This window comes from Aphanomyces astaci, assembly GCF_000520075.1.
Source record: "Aphanomyces astaci strain APO3 unplaced genomic scaffold supercont1.79, whole genome shotgun sequence".
NCBI classification, from domain to species: Eukaryota; Oomycota; class Saprolegniomycetes; order Saprolegniales; family Verrucalvaceae; genus Aphanomyces; species Aphanomyces astaci.
The window spans coordinates 43,233-62,045 of NW_009798342.1; the positions used below are offsets into that span (position 1 = coordinate 43,233).

The window sequence follows — 18,813 nt, forward strand, 5'->3', positions numbered from 1 at the left end:
ACTGGCCCCTTGTTCATTCGTCACGAGGTCTAGTCATGCACTGACTGAGGTCTACTGTACTGGGTTTTGCAACGTGGCAACTTGGTGCAATCAAAAATGGGTGCATTTTAGGATTTTGTTCTACCTAGGCGTGTGCACTGAATTTGTGCAATTCTGTCTAAGTTTTAGTCAAATGTAACGAGTTTTATTAGTTAAAGCTCGCCACACATCATAGAATTACTTTACAAAGTAATGCAATTAGGTAAGAAATCGGATTTCTTCAATATTGACCATTGGAAATACCTCGATCTCTTTTTGGAAAAGGGTCACTACATTACAAAAACATCTTTCTTTTTTGGCGAACTATGGGGTATTTGTCAGTTTGAATGCACTCTATTTGAATGATGAGAATATGAAAAACTACTTTGTGTCTAGTCAGCCATTCAGTCTCTGGGTTCGAGGTCTAATGCGTCGTGCAATACGATGCCGTTAATTTCGCCCGTATTTCATGTCATTTTCTGGATTATGTGCAACAAATCCTAACTTTGGGCGTCCTGATTGGCTGTTGTCAGGTATCTCAGAATTCCCCCATTAACTGTAAAGGTATAGTATGGGTGATTTGAAGAGTCTAAATTTTTCACTTGTATCCGACTAAAAAAAGTGGTGTAATGACATGTGTCTTTCCAATCATGTGTTTATGAAACGGTGCCTCCTGAGAGAATTATGGCCAATGAGGAGGAAGCCTATTCGACTTCAAATCATATGGGAATGTTTACAGTTTAAGGCGACGTGACCAATTCCCCGAGTGAGTGGGTGTGTCACCCACTCAATTGGTCAAAACCACTCACTCAGGGAATTTGGTACTATTGACCTAAAACGTCCCTGAGTAAGTGGGTGGGACTAATTGCTTGCTACGATAAGTACATCCTATCGTTAACGTGAAACACGAAGGCATACAACTTTGTACACCGTTAATCGTACCAACGGCGAATGCTACGTACTGTAGGGGAGGCAGTTTTTCACTTGTGGTGTTTTGGGGTTTTGCTCATGGATGTTCAGGTAGAGTTAGACATGGGGCTTCACTCGTGGTTAAATGGTGTGGTTGAGTTTTACTCAGTGGGCATTACTGGGTTGTTGCTTCATAGTCAAGCAGCTCAGTAAGTGTAATATCACTCCATCATAGCTAACGTAAAACAAACAAACAAGCCGTGGGCCCTATATCTTTGCGAAGGCAATCGTGTTAGAGTTTTACTAGCTAATGTTGTCACATCTCATTATCTAAATCCTACATAAGGGCGCAGCGTAGCACCAATAAGCACGTAGCTATCCCCCTGTACTTCTTGCATTGACAACTACAGCAGTGATCAAGAAACCTCGTAATTTACTCATCTACTTGTCAAATATGAAGTTACTGATCAAATATAAAAATATAGAGGTATATTTCCATCGCCCTTGGACTCAAATTCTCGTTGGCTGGAAATGATTCGCGCCATTCACAACGACGGCTCAACCAGTTATCCTCAAGAGTGCCTTCTAACCATTCCTTTACTCATAACTCATAATTCATCACTCTTTCATCGCCTGTGTACCATGCGCCTCAACGTGTCGTCCATGCTCGAGCGCCTCCAGGACCAGACTGCCTCAGACAACCACTACCTCCAGCAAAGCCTGGACGAATACGGCGATGCCGTCCTGGAAGAGGACGAGTTCCACGAAACCAACAACCCCATCATGGACAAAGCCCTTGACGCTGGCGCCGAAGGATTCCGTGTGTTAACAAACTTTACACCGGAGGAATTCGAGGTCATCTGGGGGAATGCTGAATCTGCTATGACATCACGTTGGAATGACGGTCGTGGTCGGAAGTCCGCAACAAGTGCCAAAGACGCGTTCTTTGTTACTTTAATGGTAATGAAACACTACCAAACCTGGATAAAGCACGCTGTCGACTTCGGCCTGAAGGCACCAATCTTGGAGAAACTCGTCGTGAAGGTGGTCGGCGTGTGCTCGAAGCTCCTGTACGCCTGTTTCGTGTCTTTACCCCGCATGACGACGCTGCGCTCCAAGGACAAGGTGTTCACTCACTACCCCTATGCACTGTATGCGACGGACGTCAAGTTCCAACCGGCCCATCGTCCCTCCGGCCGCTTCAGTGAACAAAAGCACTATTTCAGTGGAAAACAAAGCTCTACGGCTTTAAGATAGAAGCTTCCGTCTCACCTGAGGGTTTGCTTGTCGACATGAGTCCTCACGAGCCATGGTCGGTGTCTAACCTCACCATGTTCCGAAGCCGCCTGGACCAACACACTCAAGCGCTCGCGAAGGACGACTACGACGACACCATCAACGACTACGGGCAACTGTTCCGAGAGCATCCTACCTCGTGGGCAGTCCTTGTGGACAAGGGATATATCGGCCTTGCGGCGTCGGCGCGTGCCATACGTCCGAAGAAGTAGCCTGTGAGTGGCACGTTAGACCGATTCGACATGGACAGGAACAAGGAAGTTTCTTCTGACCGTGTCGTTGTCGAAAACTTCTTTGGCCGGGTGTGCTCGCTTTGGAAGGTGTCCTACGCAACATTTGTATGGGGTGAGAAACTCTATGATGACATTCAGCGATTCACGTTTGCCCTTACCAACTTCCACGCAACTTTGATGCCCTTGCGCCTCGAGGACAATGACCACTATCGTGTCGTCATGGCACGCTACAAGAGTATGGCAGCTGAGAACACCTCAAAGAGAGCTGCGAACCAGCGCAGGTACCTACAGCGCCGTGCAGAGCTGTTTGCAATCATTTGAAGTTTGTATGCAATACAAACAACAAGTATAAATATATCTGAACTATTTTATTATGGAAACTGTGTCCTTGCTTGCAATCTACTCAGTTTTCGCTTACTATCGAGTTATTTTGGAAATGACTTGGATATTACTGAATTGCAGACTCATGGGGAAATCACTCAATTTTTTCAGAAATACCAGAACAAGTCGTCAGTAGCTAAAGTATATTGGATATACAAGAGGCTTTCACTGAAACATTTATGCTCTTCGGAAATATGTGACGAACTGGTTTGGTGACCTATTGTATACTACTATACAAGAGGCTTTCACTGCAACATTCATGAAGCGCCTGGCACGAGCTAAGAAACACTTGATCGGCATTGAAAAGATCGTGCGGCCCATGCTCGACTTGGTGCAAGACCAATTGCTCGACCAGGACGAATTCAGCCACGTACGTACCTTCTTTGTTGTCGTGTGTACGATCTTTGAATGGGTGGTGGTGGTTGGTTGTGCATGCTCTTCCGAAATATGTGACTAACTGGTTTGGTGACCTATTGGATGAGATCAGTGCCAACCACTTCAGTATCACGATACTGATTGGTAGAAACCACCATTTTAACCAATACAATTAATCCAAAATCATTATTTTCCTGTTTTCAGCTTATTAGCACCCGGCCCTCGCGGAGGAATGTCTTAAAAATGATAATCCAAACTCAATTAACCAGTACCACATGTCCAGTGTCGCATGTATACATCTCAACATCTTGCGCATATTATGCGGAACATACAAGTTGTCGCACGACTATACAGTAGTATTACTGTTTTCGTTCGGACCAGTGTTGCCTGCTCTTATTGAAGTGGAGGCATATTTCTTGTCCTGGGGATTTAGCATTACCCACAGTACACGCTTACTTCAAAGTATGTGTACGCGGGGTCAGGGTTTCGGGAAGAAAATTTGCATGAACGGTTTTTGGTCTCGGCTGATCGTATCCATCTGTCGCATTCCATCAGTATACAGGAATAATTCCCTCATTAAAACAGTTCCACTGTTTTTTACCCGAAATACTGTTTGAATGAGGGAATTATTACATCCGGATACACCTTTCCCGGTAACCTGGGACTCTGTCCTACCCCCAGGGAGTACATTCGATGCAAAAACTCCGGGGTTAACTGCATCACTTAACGCCTAGTAAGAGGTGAGGTGGTCTGAGCATACAAAGTTCGATATATACCTCATTGAAACAGTATTTCAGGTCAAAACAACAGTGGAACTGATTTACATTGCTACGGTTAGTGGAGAGGCCAGGAAGAAGCAGCAGACACGTGTGCGGATGAAGAACTGAAAGTATATTAGTTCTGACGGGAGAGAAAAACAGCCAATCAGACAACACTATGATTGGCCACGACATCTGTGATGTTTTGTGACAAATGTCTGCGCTGTCTACCTGAGGAAAAGCCTCTAAAATGCACAAAAACCTCCTACACAGCTAGCAGAATGCTGCTACCTGACTGACAGGGCAGTGGGGATGTTCTCTAACAGAAAAGGGTGTTCTGACTCGATTAATGAGGGAATTGTACTGCATACAGGGAGGGATGTACTACTATTAATAGTATGGGAGTGACGAAATATATCGAATCCTTGGAGAACATACGACGCACATGGGGTGATTCAGTTGGGCGTACCCGAAAAAACCTGAACCAATAGAAATGTGGTGTCATTTGCAATCTTATAGTACTCCCAATTGTGGCGAGGGCGAGGTAGAGTCTCCATACTTGATTGGCCAATTCGCGAATTGTTTTCTGTAGCCAATAGAAAACGTATTTGTCTCTGATTGGCTCATCGTATATCAAACCCAACCATCGCAACAGATGTATGGTGGTGGGTGACTCACGCCGTCATCATTCCATCAGAGTGATACGCAATGAATTTTATTTAAATTTGTTGGCATGATATATCACTATGCATACAAAATTCAAATACACATGCAGAGCTGCGCTGACCGAGTTTCTCTGCAAAGCACTGTAATACTAGTACTGTCTTACAGTTAGTACACATACTACAGTAGTATCGCGGAAGGGTAGTCTAGATATGTACTACCGGAAGTTAGCTTTGTATTATGTATCCGTATTAGATTTACACCCTTCCTACTCTTCCTCAACAGCAACACAGGATTGACCGTCCTGTATGGCCTCTTGCAATTCTAAGCTTTTGAGACAGCATATTTTGTAGTGTCTTGGCGAATCAAACGGCTCAAGGACTTGTTGAACTTGTCATGGGACATGCAGAGTTAAAATATTATTGAATTGCATTACTTTTGATTCGATACAAACTCTTTGATATTGTTGAATGCAACGCTTGCGAAAGAATTCCCAGTATACTGTATTTCTGGAGAATATCCGCGACATACTTGGCTATTCCTATAAGTTAACCTTATGATTTTCTACCCTTCTTGTTTGTGATTACACGGCTGTCTACCAAGAAATGATTTACCCTATGACGTTCAACAAAAATCGATCCCCCTTCACCGGAATTGGTGGACGCACAACAATCATTTCATTTTCAATTTCACGGCTGCCATGGCAAGCCACGGCAACAACGAAGCGGCGGACTTGGAGGAACGCGTGTCGTACATCCACTCGAACACGGCCAAAAACGATGATGGTTACGTCGAAGCGAAATCACCCAAGGACCTGGAAGAGGGGGCGCTGACTGAAGGGGGTGCGCTGGACATGTTCTCCCGCGAAGCGTTTGCCCTGTTCATACAGTACGGCGCCATCGGGATCATCTACAACATAATCCCCGCGCTCCGTTATCCCATCTTCAACATCTACCTCAACTTGGAGGGTTACCAAACGTCGTCGTACAAGGTGTTGACTGTGATCGGGTGGTCGTTCAAGGTCTTCTTTGGCCTGTTGTCGGATTGCGTCCCCATCTATGGCTATCGTCGCAAGTCGTGGATTTTGATCGGGTGGACCATCACGATGATCTGTCTGAGTGTGCTGGCATTTTCGCCGTTCGGCGAGCCGTTTTGCAACCGCGAAAAGACCAAGTATTGTGGTACGCCGTTGGAAAAGGTGCCAGAGACCGAGCTGAAGTACTTCAACTTTTCCGCCCCCGACAACGGCACGCTGTTCATCCTTCTGTCCATGTTTATCGCGTTTGGGTACGTCTTAGCTGCGAGTGCGTCGGACGCGATGGTGGTCGAGTACGCCCAGCGAGAACCCGTTGCCATCCGCGGCCGCATCCAGACCGCCATCTACACCGTGCGCTCGATGGCTGGTAGCCTCGCTTACTTGGTGAGTGCGTTCGGGCTGAACGGCCCCAACTACGGCGGGTCGTTTTCGTTTGCGTTGTCGCCGAATGCTCCGTACGGCATTGCCTTGGCGCCGTGTGTTCTGGTGGTGCTCTCGACGATATTTGTTCTCGTGGAGAAGAAGTCTGAGGCTGTGTCCTTCCCCCTATGGTGGGGCAGGTTTTGGGAATCTCTCAAGAGTCGCGTGTTGTGGCAAGTTTGTTTGTTCCGATTCCTCAGCAACGTGTTCAATGGCGTCTACACCACTGCGTCGTTACCCATTCAGACGTACTGGGCGGGGGTCGAACCTCTCAACGAAGCCCTCTCGGACATCATTGGTAATTTGCTTTTTGCTGCTGTTTTGGTGATTGTGGGCAAATGGGGGCTTAACTGGAATTGGCGCTGGACCATCGCCGCCGGTACCCTCGCGATGAACGCCATCGACGCCTTTGTCGTGTTCTTGACCATCTGGGACGTTGTGCGCAACCAGTGGTTCTTCAATGGAGTGGCGTTGGCTGAGCAATTTCCCTTTGGCATTCGCTTTATCGTGTCCTCATACGTGGCTGTGGAAATCGCCGACAAGGGCAATGAAGGCGCCACCTACGGCCTGATCACCACTGTTAGCAACCTCGCGGGACCCTTTGCCAGCATCATTTACAAGTACGTCAACTCGTACTTCAAAGTACGTCAGAATGACATCAAGTCCGACACGCTCGAGGTGCGATGGGACGTCACGTACGTGTACCTTATTTCGTACGGGTCCAAGATCGCGTCGTTGTTTTGGCTGTTCTTGCTGCCTCCCCAAAAGGCAGAAGCGAAGGCCCTGAAGGCGCGCGGTGGCAAGAGCAAAGTGGCGGGGTTCATTCTCGTGTCCATGTTTTTCATCTGCGTGTCGTTCTCCGTGTCCAGCAACGTCATGTCCATCTTCCCCTCCACCAAGTGCTACCGTGTCGCAGGTGGCAACGGAGTGTTGGACCCCAACACGGGCAAGTGTCCCCTCAAGTAGAAAACGATGTCTTGCATTTTGAAGTAGCGTATAATGAACATTGCATATCTCGTGTTGTCCTGGCGGTTCCAATATTGATCCACAAATGAGGCGATCGACATCTAAGGTTTGCGTTACGGTATCACGTGGCCACGTACTGGGCGTGGGACCGCCATCTACGTCGTGCGCTCGCTCGCTGGCATCCTCGCGTAATGGTGATGCGTTCTCGCTGGGTATAACAGACCAGCATCGAGTCCGACGCGCAGGCGGCGATGACGTACCCGAACGAAGCAAACATGGATAGCACGATGAACAGCGTGCTTTGGTTGGGGGGGGCGTCCAGGTTGAAGTGATGGAGGTCTGCCGTCGGGACCATTTCTAGCGGCGTGCCACAATACTTAGGCTTTTCGCGGTTGAAGAACAGCTCGCCAACGACGAAACGTCATGATAATCAGATAGATCATCGTGATGAGCCATCCGCTCAACATCTCAACATCCATGGCTTGTGCTGGCAGCTGAAGATGGGGTTTGCCTTTGGGGACGCAGCAAAAACAACCTACCCTGACGATGCCAACTTGCACGCGTACACGAAAATGTACACTTACGTGACGTCATCCCCGCGCGTCGGTGGTTTCTGTCGCTCTTGAGGTCGTTCTGGGACACCTTGAAGAACCAGGCGACCTACTTCTAGTCAATACCTTCAAACGGGCTTGCGATGTCGTTGATCGTCGTGATCAGGCCGTACGCGGCGCCGCCACTTCCACCGTCACATACGTGGCCAGCGGGGTCGTTGTCGGCCAGCGCCATGCCTTTATAGTGGTGCCATTGGCTGCGCACGATGTCCCTGCGTCGTCTTCAAGCAATACTTGACTTCGAAAGACGACAAGCTTGTCGACGAGAATCACGTCAGTGGTGCCCACAGCGACTGTTCACCGCTCATTTCACTACAGCTCCCATCATGCCATCATGACCAGAATTCCAGAGTAACAACTCATTGTCTAGCATCTTGAGCAACCTGTTACATCGGGATGATCAAGTTGCCCAAGATGCTAGCCATCGAGTTGTTGAGGGGTTCGCCTTCTGGATGCGGCCACGGATGGCAACGGGTTCTCGCTGGGCGTACTCGACCATCATCGCGTCCGACGCACTAGCAGCTAAGACGTACCCAAAAGCGATAAACATGAACAGAAGGATGAACAGCGTGCCGTTGTCGGCGGCGGAAAAGTTGAAGTACTACAGCTCGGGCTCTGGCACCTTTTCCAACGGCGTACCACAATACTTGGTCTTTTCGCGGTTGCAAAACGGCCCGCCGAACGGCGAAAACGCCAGCACACTCAAAATGATCATTTTGATGGTCCACCCGATCAAAATCCACGACTTGCGACGATAGCCGTAGATGGGGACGCAATCCGACAACAGGCCAAAGAGGACCTTGAACGACCACCCAATCACAATCAACACCTTGTACGGCGACATTTGGTAACCCTTACAGATGTACTGGGCCATGTTCAAGGCGAACAGATTAATACTCCGTGAGGAGAAGAATGCCCCATTTCCGTAAATTGCGCCGCCTCGGAACACTTGGCTGATTCTAATGATAACGTTATGTCGAAAATTGAAGTATTTTTAAATTTCGACATAGCACTAAAACCTGACAAATTTTGAGGAGATTGGATTGGCAGTCTTGACAAACTGTGAGTAGTGATTTGCTGAACGACAAAATTCTTCGGTTGTGGTTTGTGATTGGACGACCCAGTTGTCAGCTGAGAACATAAAATAAACATTGAACATGTACAGCCTATGATTGGACAATTTTGGAAAGCTTGTCTAAAAATACAAGACGACGTTTCATATTGCAGAGAACAAATCTTCATTCGTCATCATGAGCGCAACCACAGTTCCGTCGAAGGCAACCAACCAGGGTTCATTCCGCTCTAAATCCACGCTTACAAAGCATATCAAAAACAGTTTGTTGAGTTCTGCAAGAATATGCAAGCCATTGACCCCTCCACAGCTGGTTCAAGCGCAATGCACGGACTTTTTTCACCACCTCTACAGTCAAGGACGGACTGCACGTACTGTGGACTCCGCCAAAACAGCCCTGGTGGCGTACTTTGCAGACCTCAAAAAGGAGCCCAATCCGGCCAGAGACGTTGAATCAAAGCAGTATGTTGTCGGTCTGCACAAGTACAACAAAAAAAACATCGACGACGAGAAGAAAGCCCACCCACTCTCCGTTTACGAGCTGTCATGTTTGGTCAACGGACTTTCGACGTGCCATGTCTTTCTGGGATCCCTCTACCGCTTCCTCCTCTGCGCCAGCTACCTGGGCTGTTTTCGCATCAGCGAAATGCTGAATCTCACGTGAGACGATGTAGCACTCCAGCAGGATGGAGACAGTCAGTACGTTGCGATTCGACTTCGGTGGTACAAGCAGGCTAGCGTGCAGAGTGAATGTCAAGTCTACCACCTTGTCGACGAGAAGTCGTATCCCTGCCTACGTGTGTGTGGACATTTCAGCGACTACCATGGCCTCGTTAGGCGTGCGAGCCCCAACTTGGCTTCCAAGGCCTTTGTGTTCCCTGCCTATGTCATGGAGTCAACAGGGACCCCAAGGCTCAACTGGTACAGAAGCCTTGAGCAAAATCATGTTCGCCTCTTCACCAAGGACGCGGTTCAAATGTGTCCCGAGCTCCCTACAGGTAATATGTATTGTCAGTATTTTCTAAATATTAATTGTGAATTTATTCTTCTGAGAAATTTTTTAAGTAGCGAATACATGTTATCTTCGATTGTTGCATTTATGCATGGTAGAATTAATCTGTATTAACGCCCTTCGCACACCCTCAGTGCTCACTCGTACACATACACCCGTTGCGAGACCCCAACAGCAAACGACACTCGACAGCTTTGTCACATATGCAGTTGTCCCTACCGCTCGGTCAGCCAAGGATGCATGGAATCAATGGTTTACCGGTGACGTTCGGGTCGGGTTGTTTCAACCCCTGCGGTCATTCAGCAAGCAAATGATCCGGGCCGATCGACGAAAGTACTCCGAGCGCTTGACGTTGTCGTTGGCCTTCTCAAAGTATGCAAGTTATGAGATGTTTGAGGCATTGTCATGGACGACGAATTATATCTACATAACGTTATCATTAGAGTCAAAGCCATAAAAAATAAAAATTTCATCTGATAAGGCCCGTTTCGGAGTAACGTTAACCTATTTCTGGAGCAAGAACCAAGCAGATTGGTTTCCGTCTCCGCGGAGCAAAATGGAGTATTTTGACAACGCCCTGTATGAATTCGTGGACATGCCGCATGGCCTGAGTGATTTTGATGAGGATGGGGAGCCGCGGGACATGTTCAAATTGAATCATACCTACGAAGACCAAGGCCAACAAACCAAACGCCGGAGTAAAGTGGAGTATTAGTGAGTTAAATTTAGTCGACGGGAACGTTACACGGATCAATCACTACATACACCATCCAAGCCCTACAACCATCAGGCCCTACTTTTCCGGATCATTATAGTACCCCAACCATGACAGGATGTACTGTAATGAATGTCAGGAGGTTTCAAATGTATGTAGCAGTTAGTAGTATTTTGTGGGTCTTACTTAGCCTATCTGTCGTAGTGTTTAATGCGTACTACGGTAGTATGGTAGGGGGATATGTGATGTTACATGGACTCACTCTTCACACACAGCTCGTACGGCACTTGGGTAGCGTCCATGTCGCTTTGAAAGTTGGCCGTCGTTGGTGTCGGAATGTCGTCGACGACGACGGATATTGCTGTTGGGGCGACGAGCTGGTGCAGATCGAGGCGGCGTTCGGCCAACACGGCGGGGTTCTCTGCAATGTGCATGGGGTACAACGTCGCTTGGAACTCGAGGCGCGGGATGCGCAGGCAGCGCACATGCACATCGTTGGGTACGTGCACAGTTACGTCACTTTCAAACGACCCGTCGGGGGCGATCAGACTGTTGGCCCCAAATACACTCCACAGTCCTGCCATAGTGGGCACCGCTACAGTACACACAACCACATCTATCAATGTAGCTCGACGAGTAAACTGAAATACACTGTCGTTCCTATACATATGTAATATCGCTGTGGTACGTCATAGTACTAGTTAGTTTGTGGTCATATTCTAGTAGATAGTTATATTGTCATGTCGATTCGAAATTGGAGGGGGCGCTCAATGGAATGAGCAGCACCAAATCGGCAGACAATCGACCAATCAAAACCCACAACAAGAATCAAGTGGCCAATCAAATCCACTCTTCGACCAATTCAACATCGAATCAGTGTGTGACTGAAATTAGTGTGAACGATCTTTGCATACAAAAATCAGTACGAAGACTACTCGATTGATAGATTTGGCGAATCAGCACAAAAGTCCTAAAAGGACAATATATAGGTCGGAGAGGACAACCAACACTCGGTGAAAACGCTTTCTTTGCCTTCAACAACAATCACATGCCATTCAAACACAACTCCAGGACACGTTACGTTTCTTCATCATTCCTCTTTCGATGCCAAAACATATACGACGATAGCCAAGGCCACAGCTTGTTGCACGCATGAAAACAAAGTTCTTGTGGTCGTCATACAGTATCTATATATACAAATGTACCGTTGCCAGATGTCGACGACGAGACCAAGACATGCCCATGCAGCACGACCAAACAAAATGTGGCCACATTCCCATGAATAAATAGCTTTGGGGGCGGCCCTTCGACATTGTTCCCATCAAACTCGACAATGTGGCTCTTGGCCAAGATGGCGGCGACGCGAGTCGCGTCCAGTGCCACCCCTAGAAATCCTATGAGTCCCAACATTTCATGGTAGACGGATACATGGTGTGTGCCATCATGACCTTGAAAGTCCACGGTGGTAAACACGGGCTCGTTCATGACCAAGTGTTTCGCCAAGGCTTCCGCCTGTGATAAACCCGTATATATATATAGTATATCCTCCAGTGGAGAATTAAACGAGGTAGACGGACGACCTCTGGTTTGGCGAGGAATTTGGCCGACTCGCTGCCTTCCAGCACATGCGATACGCCCGTGTCGTAGCTACGGTTGCTCAGTCGGTTCTTCCGATGGGTTTCGGCGTCTACAACGGTCGTGTGTGCGAACGTTCGTTAGCAACTCAAATCAATGATATATATTGTCAAGTCAATTCGAAATTGGAGAGTTTGGGTGCTCTGCAGCACACCAAATCGGCAGACAATCGATCGACCAATCAAAACCCAGAACATGAATCAAGTGACCAATCAAATCAACTCTTGGACCATTTGAACATTGAATTCGTGTGTGAATGAAATAAGTGTGATATTGGACGATTTTACGTACAAACATCAGTACAAAGTATCGATCGACGGATTTGGCGAATCAGCCCAAATGTCCAAATGTTGGGGGGTAAAAGGACAATATATATATATATACATCATGACCCACCAATGGCATCGCTCTCGTCAAAGATTTCAGCTTGCAAGATCTCTTCCACAATGTCTTCCAGTGTTACCACGCCCTTGGTTTGGTAGTACGGGTCGCCCTAATACATAGCATCCCACACCAATCGTCATGTCGTCAGATCCCACCTTCGTCCTCTCGTACGACTGTATGATAATAAACATATATTTTTTGATTTTGCATCAAATCTCCCCAATTCTCCACAATGCGGCAAACCGATTGCAAACCTTGCCGCGACACTAATTTCATGGGCTTTCCCCATTCTGGAAAGTAAAACGAAATAGTATGTAGCCAATCAGCGGCAAGAATTTTCAGATTGACCAATCGAAGTAGTTGATTCGTGATCAGTGTAACTATACTCTATCTGTACAGTACACCTCTGTTGTTGATATGATATACTAAATCAATAACAATTCCAAACGAGTACTGCATTCATACATTAGTTACTACCACACAGTACATCAACAAACACAAGGACAAAGTCTTCAAACAAGTATGATGACATCCATACTCAATTCGTAGTACCGGTCCGGCGTTGTTGACATCGTGCACCAGCGCCAAGTGTGTGCGGCCCATCTTAAACGCCTGGAGGACGTCGCCGAGCGTCGAGTCTGGCCACACCCGGTGCACCCCCCGACCAAACACATGCACAAAGTGAAGCAACGTGGTTTCTTCAGTCGGATCTGCGAAGATGAGGTCCTTGACAAAGATGATGCCCACGATGTCGTTGATGTGGTTGCCCCACACTGGGATGCGACTGAACCCGCGGTGGTAAATCTCCCGAATGGTCGCCAGGTTTAGCTTGGTCGACCCGGGGAGCGTGTACACAGACTCGATGGGCGTCATGACGCTGGACACGGGTTTCGTCTTGAAGTGCATCGCGCCCTTCATGATGTCCGTCTCGTCCGCGTCCAACATGTTGTGCTTGACGTAGATTTCAAGCATCTTTCCCAACTACGACACCGTCGTGAGTTGCTTGTGAGTTGCTGTGCCACGACGAACCTCGCGTTTGTTGAACACGGTGCCGATTTCGTGGCCGAGCATATAGTCCAACGTCATCGCGATGGGTTTGGTGATGATATACATGAGGTAAATGAAGAACCACACGATCGGCAACGACTTGGCCCCAATCGCTAGACCAAACGATAGAGACATCAATAATTGCTGAGCAACGGAAAAAGCAACGACGTACACAAAGCGTGCCGGGAGCACAAGGCTTGAGGAATCAACTCGCCAAACACGACCAGCACAAACGTTGTGATCAAGAACCCACCGATACCTACACTCGACAGGACAAACAACATTGGCACTCGGCCGAGGCAACATCATCTCCAAAGGATAACGCATCTACCTGACGTCATGTCGGCCATAACAATCGCAAGGATCGAGTTCACGGCCACGTTCCCAAACAAAAGCGTCGAGAGCAACAAGTGACCGTCGTTACGGACCTTCTGGATCTTCCTCGCGTTCTTCGCGTTTGTCTTCTCCTCCTCTGTCGCGTGCGCGTCTTCACCGGCTTCGATTACAATCTGCAGCCCATTCTTATCCAACGCCATGAGACCCAGCGTGAGCCCAGAGAAGATGGCCGCGAGGCACACGAGCAGGACGACGGCACACAGCCGCAGAACCCATTCTTCCGTATCCCATTCTGCCGTGCCCTCACCGCTACCGCCGCCGCTACCACCATTCAAACGCCGTAGATCCGCCATGAATTCAAAACTACCTTATCGGAACGTGGCACTTCAAGATTAAGATCTCACATGGGTGAATATGATCACTTTGCGGACACGTTCGGACAATTTCAGTCGGACATACTTGGCATTTGTATTGGACTTAAGGGGAACATATTTTGATGAAAGTGTCCGAACGGCGGTGCCTTGGCGAGGAGTGAGCCCCAATCGTGCACTTCACCGAATGTCCAATCGATTCCTCTTGTCGGGAAAAGCGGCAGGTAGGCCGCAGGCCGTGCCGCTACCCGGACAAGGCCTGTGGTACAACTATTCGCATTTAATGCGTAAATTCGGTTAAGTGCGTGTCCGAAGCACATATCCAGCAAATATTTGTCCGAGTCGTTATGGTATGGTACTGTGAATACATAGAATGTCGAAACGACTTGCGAATATCAAATGATTTAATGATCGGTAGCCTACATCTTTGTATGTGTTAAAACAATTTTGAATTTAAAGTGCATCAATACAACTCAGACATTTAAAATTACCATTTCAAATACTCATGGAGGTGAATTTCAAGGTATTCGTGCTTTGACGTGAAGTGGCAATAAATCGACCTCTCCATTTGATTCGCCACAAATACCTTAATTCAGCCAATCAAACAGTATTTCCCTGACTCTGGGAATGAACAGCAGGAACTGAAAGTCGCGGCGACACGACAGCGTGATCGCCGACACAGTTTACCCCCCGCTTCAGTACCTATGGTTTCTCCGGTTGGACCTGTACCGGTTTGGAACGCATCGGCCAATGACTAACAGTTGTCTCTAATTGGACAGAAATATCCAATCACCATGCGTTAATTATTTTCATCCAATGAATCCTGTGATAGATTTAGTTAGGCCACTGCGCATGCCTGAATACTGTAGGTTTCAAGGTACCTCTTGGAGCTGTACCGGTTGTGATCGTCTATAGTCTCAGGTTCTCTTGCAAACATGTACTATGTCTCATGTTTTCATGAAACATTTACATGTTAGTTACTCAGTCAACTGGTACATAAGCTCACAGATAAGCAAGTCTGAGGATAACACAGTCGCGATAAGCAGACGGGAGGCAACAACAATCAAGTACTAGAACGGTTGCATTCGGGGTCCATGTGCGCATGTGATTGCTCTCGATAGGAGTGCGCTGTGGCGTAGTTTCCTTGAACCTAACGATATCGGTGATGGTGGCCGGTATTGGTGATGGTTCCATCGGCATTCGCTTCAATGGGCAAGTTACGAATGCACCTTCTCGTGCTCAACGGAACCTCTATATATCTATAAACATCTATAAACCGCCCCTCTGTTCGATTCAACCAATCGAACATGGAAAATTCCACAATAGGTAATGTAAGCTTACTATTATTAATACAGTAAGCTTAATAGTATTGTGGATTTGGTCCAAATTTGGAGCTTCACGCCGATTCTCGAAATCACAAGCAATTGGCAGACGGGTGGAATAATATAGCATTTAGTTAACAATAGTAAATTCAACTGTAAATACAATTCGACATTTTCAAATCACAGCTATAAAGGACATGTTTCCTCTTGCGTACGTGGCGTCGGAGCATGCCTCGAAGAACACCATCGCACATGCGCTCTATGCGTAGTACCACATTGGAATGACGATTGCCACGTGTTCAACAAGTCAGCATCAACGATTTCAAATTGGATCGATCGGTTTGAGACGCGTGGGCATCTCGACCGCAACAGCTAGGCAAAAGCTGTCTTTACAGAGGGGGTAGAAACCGCGGAACATATGATGCTTTTGGACTCATATGGGTTGAGCAGTGTGCGACAATGTGCGCGCGAATCGAGCTCCATCGGTCGCCTTCGAACACATACGGATGCAAACGTTTTCCGTTGTGGTCACGAGCACATACGGTTTCCTTCACCAAGATCTCCGCGCGCAACTTGCTAGGGACGGCGACCTGAGGGGAGCGTCGAGTGTTGTAGTGGTGTGCAGGCGAGTAGGCGTACTGTCGTTTCGAAAATGACGATTTTGATTGGTTCATGAAATTCAGAATCCTATGACTTGATTGGTCGATCGATTTTCTGCCGATTTGGTGCAACTATTACTGTATTAATAGCACTCCATACATAACTGACAAATTGGATAACCGACAATTTTTTGAATTTTGATTGGTCAGATATTTTATAGGCAATCTGATTGGGCGATGTAGTTGTCGGTTGAGCAACATACAGTACCACTCACATATAACATATACAGCTTGTATTGGCTGAAAACACAGTCGTATCGACATCAGTACTCCGGAATACATGACCTCGACTCAGCATCCCAAGAACAGAAATACTTAAGTGGAGCAGTGCTCGACAAACAAAGTGACGAGTGTTGACTAGTATGAGTAAGAGAAGTAGCTGCTGTGCTTGGTGTATGGATAATGTACATCCATAAACAACGTCATTAGACAGGCCGCACAATCTTCCACCGACCCACACGGCATGTTCGTCTCTGTGAATCCGTAGGAACGCGGTGTTGCCAGGGCCACTGGACTGGGGCACGAAGCAGTTTGTCAGTTCCGGTGGTTGCGTTAAACAACCTCTTCAGTAACAACTTCACTGACACACCAAGTCGCAAATCGGAGTTATGATGGACAGTACATACGACATATTTATCGACCTTGCTAGTGAAACTATACATCACTCGGGGCTATTCATCGCTGATCCGACACCACTTAGGCTCGCCAACCTGTCGTCCCCGACACCGTGATCACGTTAATGTACTGTGCAGTCACCAGGCGAAATGGCCGTGCCACAGTTGGGACGTGTGCCGATGGTAAACTCACGAATGATCAGTACACTGCAGCACACTGATGTTGGTGTGGCCACTAAACCGAGGGGTCGCGTCACTAACTCGAAATTGGTGACGCGACCCAAGAGCACGTCGATCACGCCACGCTCTTTTGTCCAACTTACCGCGTATCTTCATCATGGTGTCTATAACTGTACCCTTTCTAGATTCCTCATTGGAAATGCAAGCGATTGCAACATCGCTGGAGGTGACAGGGTTTCTGTCCCCATGCCTCCATGGGACACAGCAAGAACTGTGATCAGGCCGCAAACTCAACTTTAGGGTGCGAATCCATGTTGCAGCCTCTGCACGCATTACACGTGGCACCCAGAGCCACGTCGTGTGCCACGTGTATTGCGTGCAGAGGCTGCTCCTCACGGTTCATGTCCTCACCTCGTCAGAGACTTGTATAAAAACCAACATACGACATTTGGTCTTTGTATTGAAAATGAAGAGTCATCTACCAATGAAAGGTTCGAAGTATTGAAATTTTAGCCAATAAGACTAATGTCGGATAGAATTGTCGTATTCGCCGAGTTATCCTATCCATACATAACAATCACCAAGGCTAAAAGCCTCTAAAAGAGACTTTTAGCAAGTGCGAAATGTGAGTAGTTTACATACTTTGTACTTCGATTTTGGCGATGTCTGAAGTTGGAAGTTCAAGGAATTCAGATTTAGCAAGTCTGAAAAGTAAATCCCGTCATATCAATCCAAGACCATCCACTATACCATCTCCTGTTCTTAGTCTGTGCCTACCAGCATGACTTCAGCGAGAAACACATGAGGACATGGTGAGTGTGGATTTGTACATTATGTGCAAAGTTATAGAACGATTGTCATCGAACGCTATGCAAAATAGGGACTCAGTAGCCCTAGTGCCCTCTTGAGTCAAGATCCTCCCTCTGTTTGACCGTCAATATCGTGGCGGTCAAACAGAAGTTTTCGTAACCAGGATTGAGCTGGCCGGGCGTCGTCCATGGCTTGCATAGGGTGATCAGGCGGTAGCCCTCGGCGGCTTGGTGCACGGTAGCGGGGAGTACACTTTGATGTACTGCCCTGATCTACAACTCCAGACAAGCGTCCTGCATCGCTGCACATACCCGAGCTTGTGCACTATGCTAACAGTAGATAGTCTTAACAAGCAACCCTCGATAGAGCAAATTGATTGGCTCGGAAAGTAGTCAGATGTCTACGGACTAGTGTGATGACGTCCTTACTTTTCAGACTTGTTTCCGAGCAAAGTGGGGGGGAATAGCTCATTGTCAATGGAGGGAGGTTTATTAGAATTTTAACCGGATATTATTCCTATATTAATATTGCCTTCTCGCGTTATCCGGCTGATTGGGCTCACTCGGGGGGGTGTTGGTTGTGTTTACAGTGTTTTCACGATCCGGTTGTTTAACCGAACCGAGGGTCCTCTTCATCCGGATATCCCTTCTTTTCAGGTGGCGCGTGACGGTTTTTGAATTCGTCGAAAAGAATGGCGGGACCCGGATTCGAACCGGGGACCTTTGGGTTAAAAGACTGACGCTCTACCAACTGAGCTAATGCGACACCTTGCTAATGCGACACCTTGTCGCATAAAAGACTGACGCTCTTTTAACCCAAAGGTCCCCGGTTCGAGTCCGGGTCCCGCCATTCTTTTCGACGAATTCAAAAACCGTCACGCGACACCTGAAATGAAGGGATATCCGGATGAAGAGGACCCGCGGTTCGGTTAAATAACCGGATCGTGAAAAACACTGAAAACACAACCAACCCTCCCCGAGTGATCCCAAT

At 47.6% G+C, this 18,813-nt stretch overlaps 8 protein-coding genes and 1 pseudogene across 10 annotated transcripts; 4 read left to right on the forward strand and 5 right to left on the reverse strand.

The window, feature by feature from the left end:
- Nucleotides 1–1,569: 1,569 nt before the first annotated feature.
- Nucleotides 1,570–2,435, forward strand: H257_16040 (hypothetical protein; the record flags this gene model as incomplete). Its single annotated transcript, XM_009844359.1, has 2 exons — nucleotides 1,570–2,131; nucleotides 2,185–2,435. 2 exons carry the CDS (start codon nucleotides 1,570–1,572, stop codon nucleotides 2,433–2,435), a joined length of 813 nt encoding a protein of 270 aa, XP_009842661.1.
- Nucleotides 2,436–2,465: 30 nt separating this feature from the next.
- H257_16041 (hypothetical protein) lies at nucleotides 2,466–3,375 on the forward strand (the record flags this gene model as incomplete). Its single annotated transcript, XM_009844360.1, has 3 exons — nucleotides 2,466–2,751; nucleotides 3,077–3,207; nucleotides 3,361–3,375. The coding sequence occupies 3 exons, from the start codon at nucleotides 2,466–2,468 to the stop codon at nucleotides 3,373–3,375; spliced, it is 432 nt and encodes a 143-aa protein (XP_009842662.1).
- Nucleotides 3,376–5,333: 1,958 nt separating this feature from the next.
- H257_16042 (hypothetical protein) lies at nucleotides 5,334–7,055 on the forward strand (the record flags this gene model as incomplete). The annotated part of the gene is made up of 1 exon (XM_009844361.1): nucleotides 5,334–7,055. One exon carries the CDS (start codon nucleotides 5,334–5,336, stop codon nucleotides 7,053–7,055), a length of 1,722 nt encoding a protein of 573 aa, XP_009842663.1.
- A 121-nt stretch (nucleotides 7,056–7,176) lies between these two features.
- On the reverse strand, nucleotides 7,177–7,841 carry H257_16043 (hypothetical protein; the record flags this gene model as incomplete). The annotated part of the gene is made up of 2 exons (XM_009844362.1): nucleotides 7,177–7,412; nucleotides 7,733–7,841. 2 exons carry the CDS (start codon nucleotides 7,839–7,841, stop codon nucleotides 7,177–7,179), a joined length of 345 nt encoding a protein of 114 aa, XP_009842664.1.
- Nucleotides 7,842–8,066: 225 nt separating this feature from the next.
- Nucleotides 8,067–8,540, reverse strand: H257_16044 (hypothetical protein; the record flags this gene model as incomplete). Its single annotated transcript, XM_009844363.1, has 2 exons — nucleotides 8,067–8,181; nucleotides 8,272–8,540. 2 exons carry the CDS (start codon nucleotides 8,538–8,540, stop codon nucleotides 8,067–8,069), a joined length of 384 nt encoding a protein of 127 aa, XP_009842665.1.
- A 379-nt stretch (nucleotides 8,541–8,919) lies between these two features.
- H257_16045 (hypothetical protein) lies at nucleotides 8,920–10,236 on the forward strand. Its single transcript, XM_009844364.1, has 2 exons — nucleotides 8,920–9,736; nucleotides 9,885–10,236. Exons 1-2 carry the CDS (start codon nucleotides 9,425–9,427, stop codon nucleotides 10,062–10,064), a joined length of 492 nt encoding a protein of 163 aa, XP_009842666.1. The 5' UTR covers nucleotides 8,920–9,424; the 3' UTR covers nucleotides 10,065–10,236.
- A 367-nt stretch (nucleotides 10,237–10,603) lies between these two features.
- On the reverse strand, nucleotides 10,604–14,281 carry H257_16046. 2 transcript variants are annotated; one of them, XM_009844365.1, is made up of 9 exons: nucleotides 13,863–14,281; nucleotides 13,704–13,790; nucleotides 13,514–13,644; nucleotides 13,037–13,465; nucleotides 12,497–12,593; nucleotides 12,046–12,152; nucleotides 11,914–11,977; nucleotides 11,671–11,850; nucleotides 10,604–11,060 (listed from the first exon to the last, which is right to left on the reverse strand). In XM_009844365.1, the coding sequence occupies exons 1-9, from the start codon at nucleotides 14,218–14,220 to the stop codon at nucleotides 10,714–10,716; spliced, it is 1,800 nt and encodes a 599-aa protein (XP_009842667.1). In that variant the 5' UTR covers nucleotides 14,221–14,281; the 3' UTR covers nucleotides 10,604–10,713. The 2 variants fall into 2 exon arrangements, with proteins under 2 accessions (XP_009842667.1, XP_009842668.1); XM_009844366.1 differs by having other exon boundaries at nucleotides 11,914–12,152.
- A 1,472-nt stretch (nucleotides 14,282–15,753) lies between these two features.
- On the reverse strand, nucleotides 15,754–16,684 carry H257_16047 (hypothetical protein; the record flags this gene model as incomplete). The annotated part of the gene is made up of 2 exons (XM_009844367.1): nucleotides 15,754–16,198; nucleotides 16,628–16,684. The coding sequence occupies 2 exons, from the start codon at nucleotides 16,682–16,684 to the stop codon at nucleotides 15,950–15,952; spliced, it is 306 nt and encodes a 101-aa protein (XP_009842669.1). The 3' UTR covers nucleotides 15,754–15,949.
- A 1,831-nt stretch (nucleotides 16,685–18,515) lies between these two features.
- On the reverse strand, nucleotides 18,516–18,588 carry H257_16048 (annotated as a pseudogene). Its single transcript has one exon. The product of its transcript is annotated as a tRNA-OTHER (tRNA).
- Between the last annotated feature and the right edge of the window lie 225 nt (nucleotides 18,589–18,813).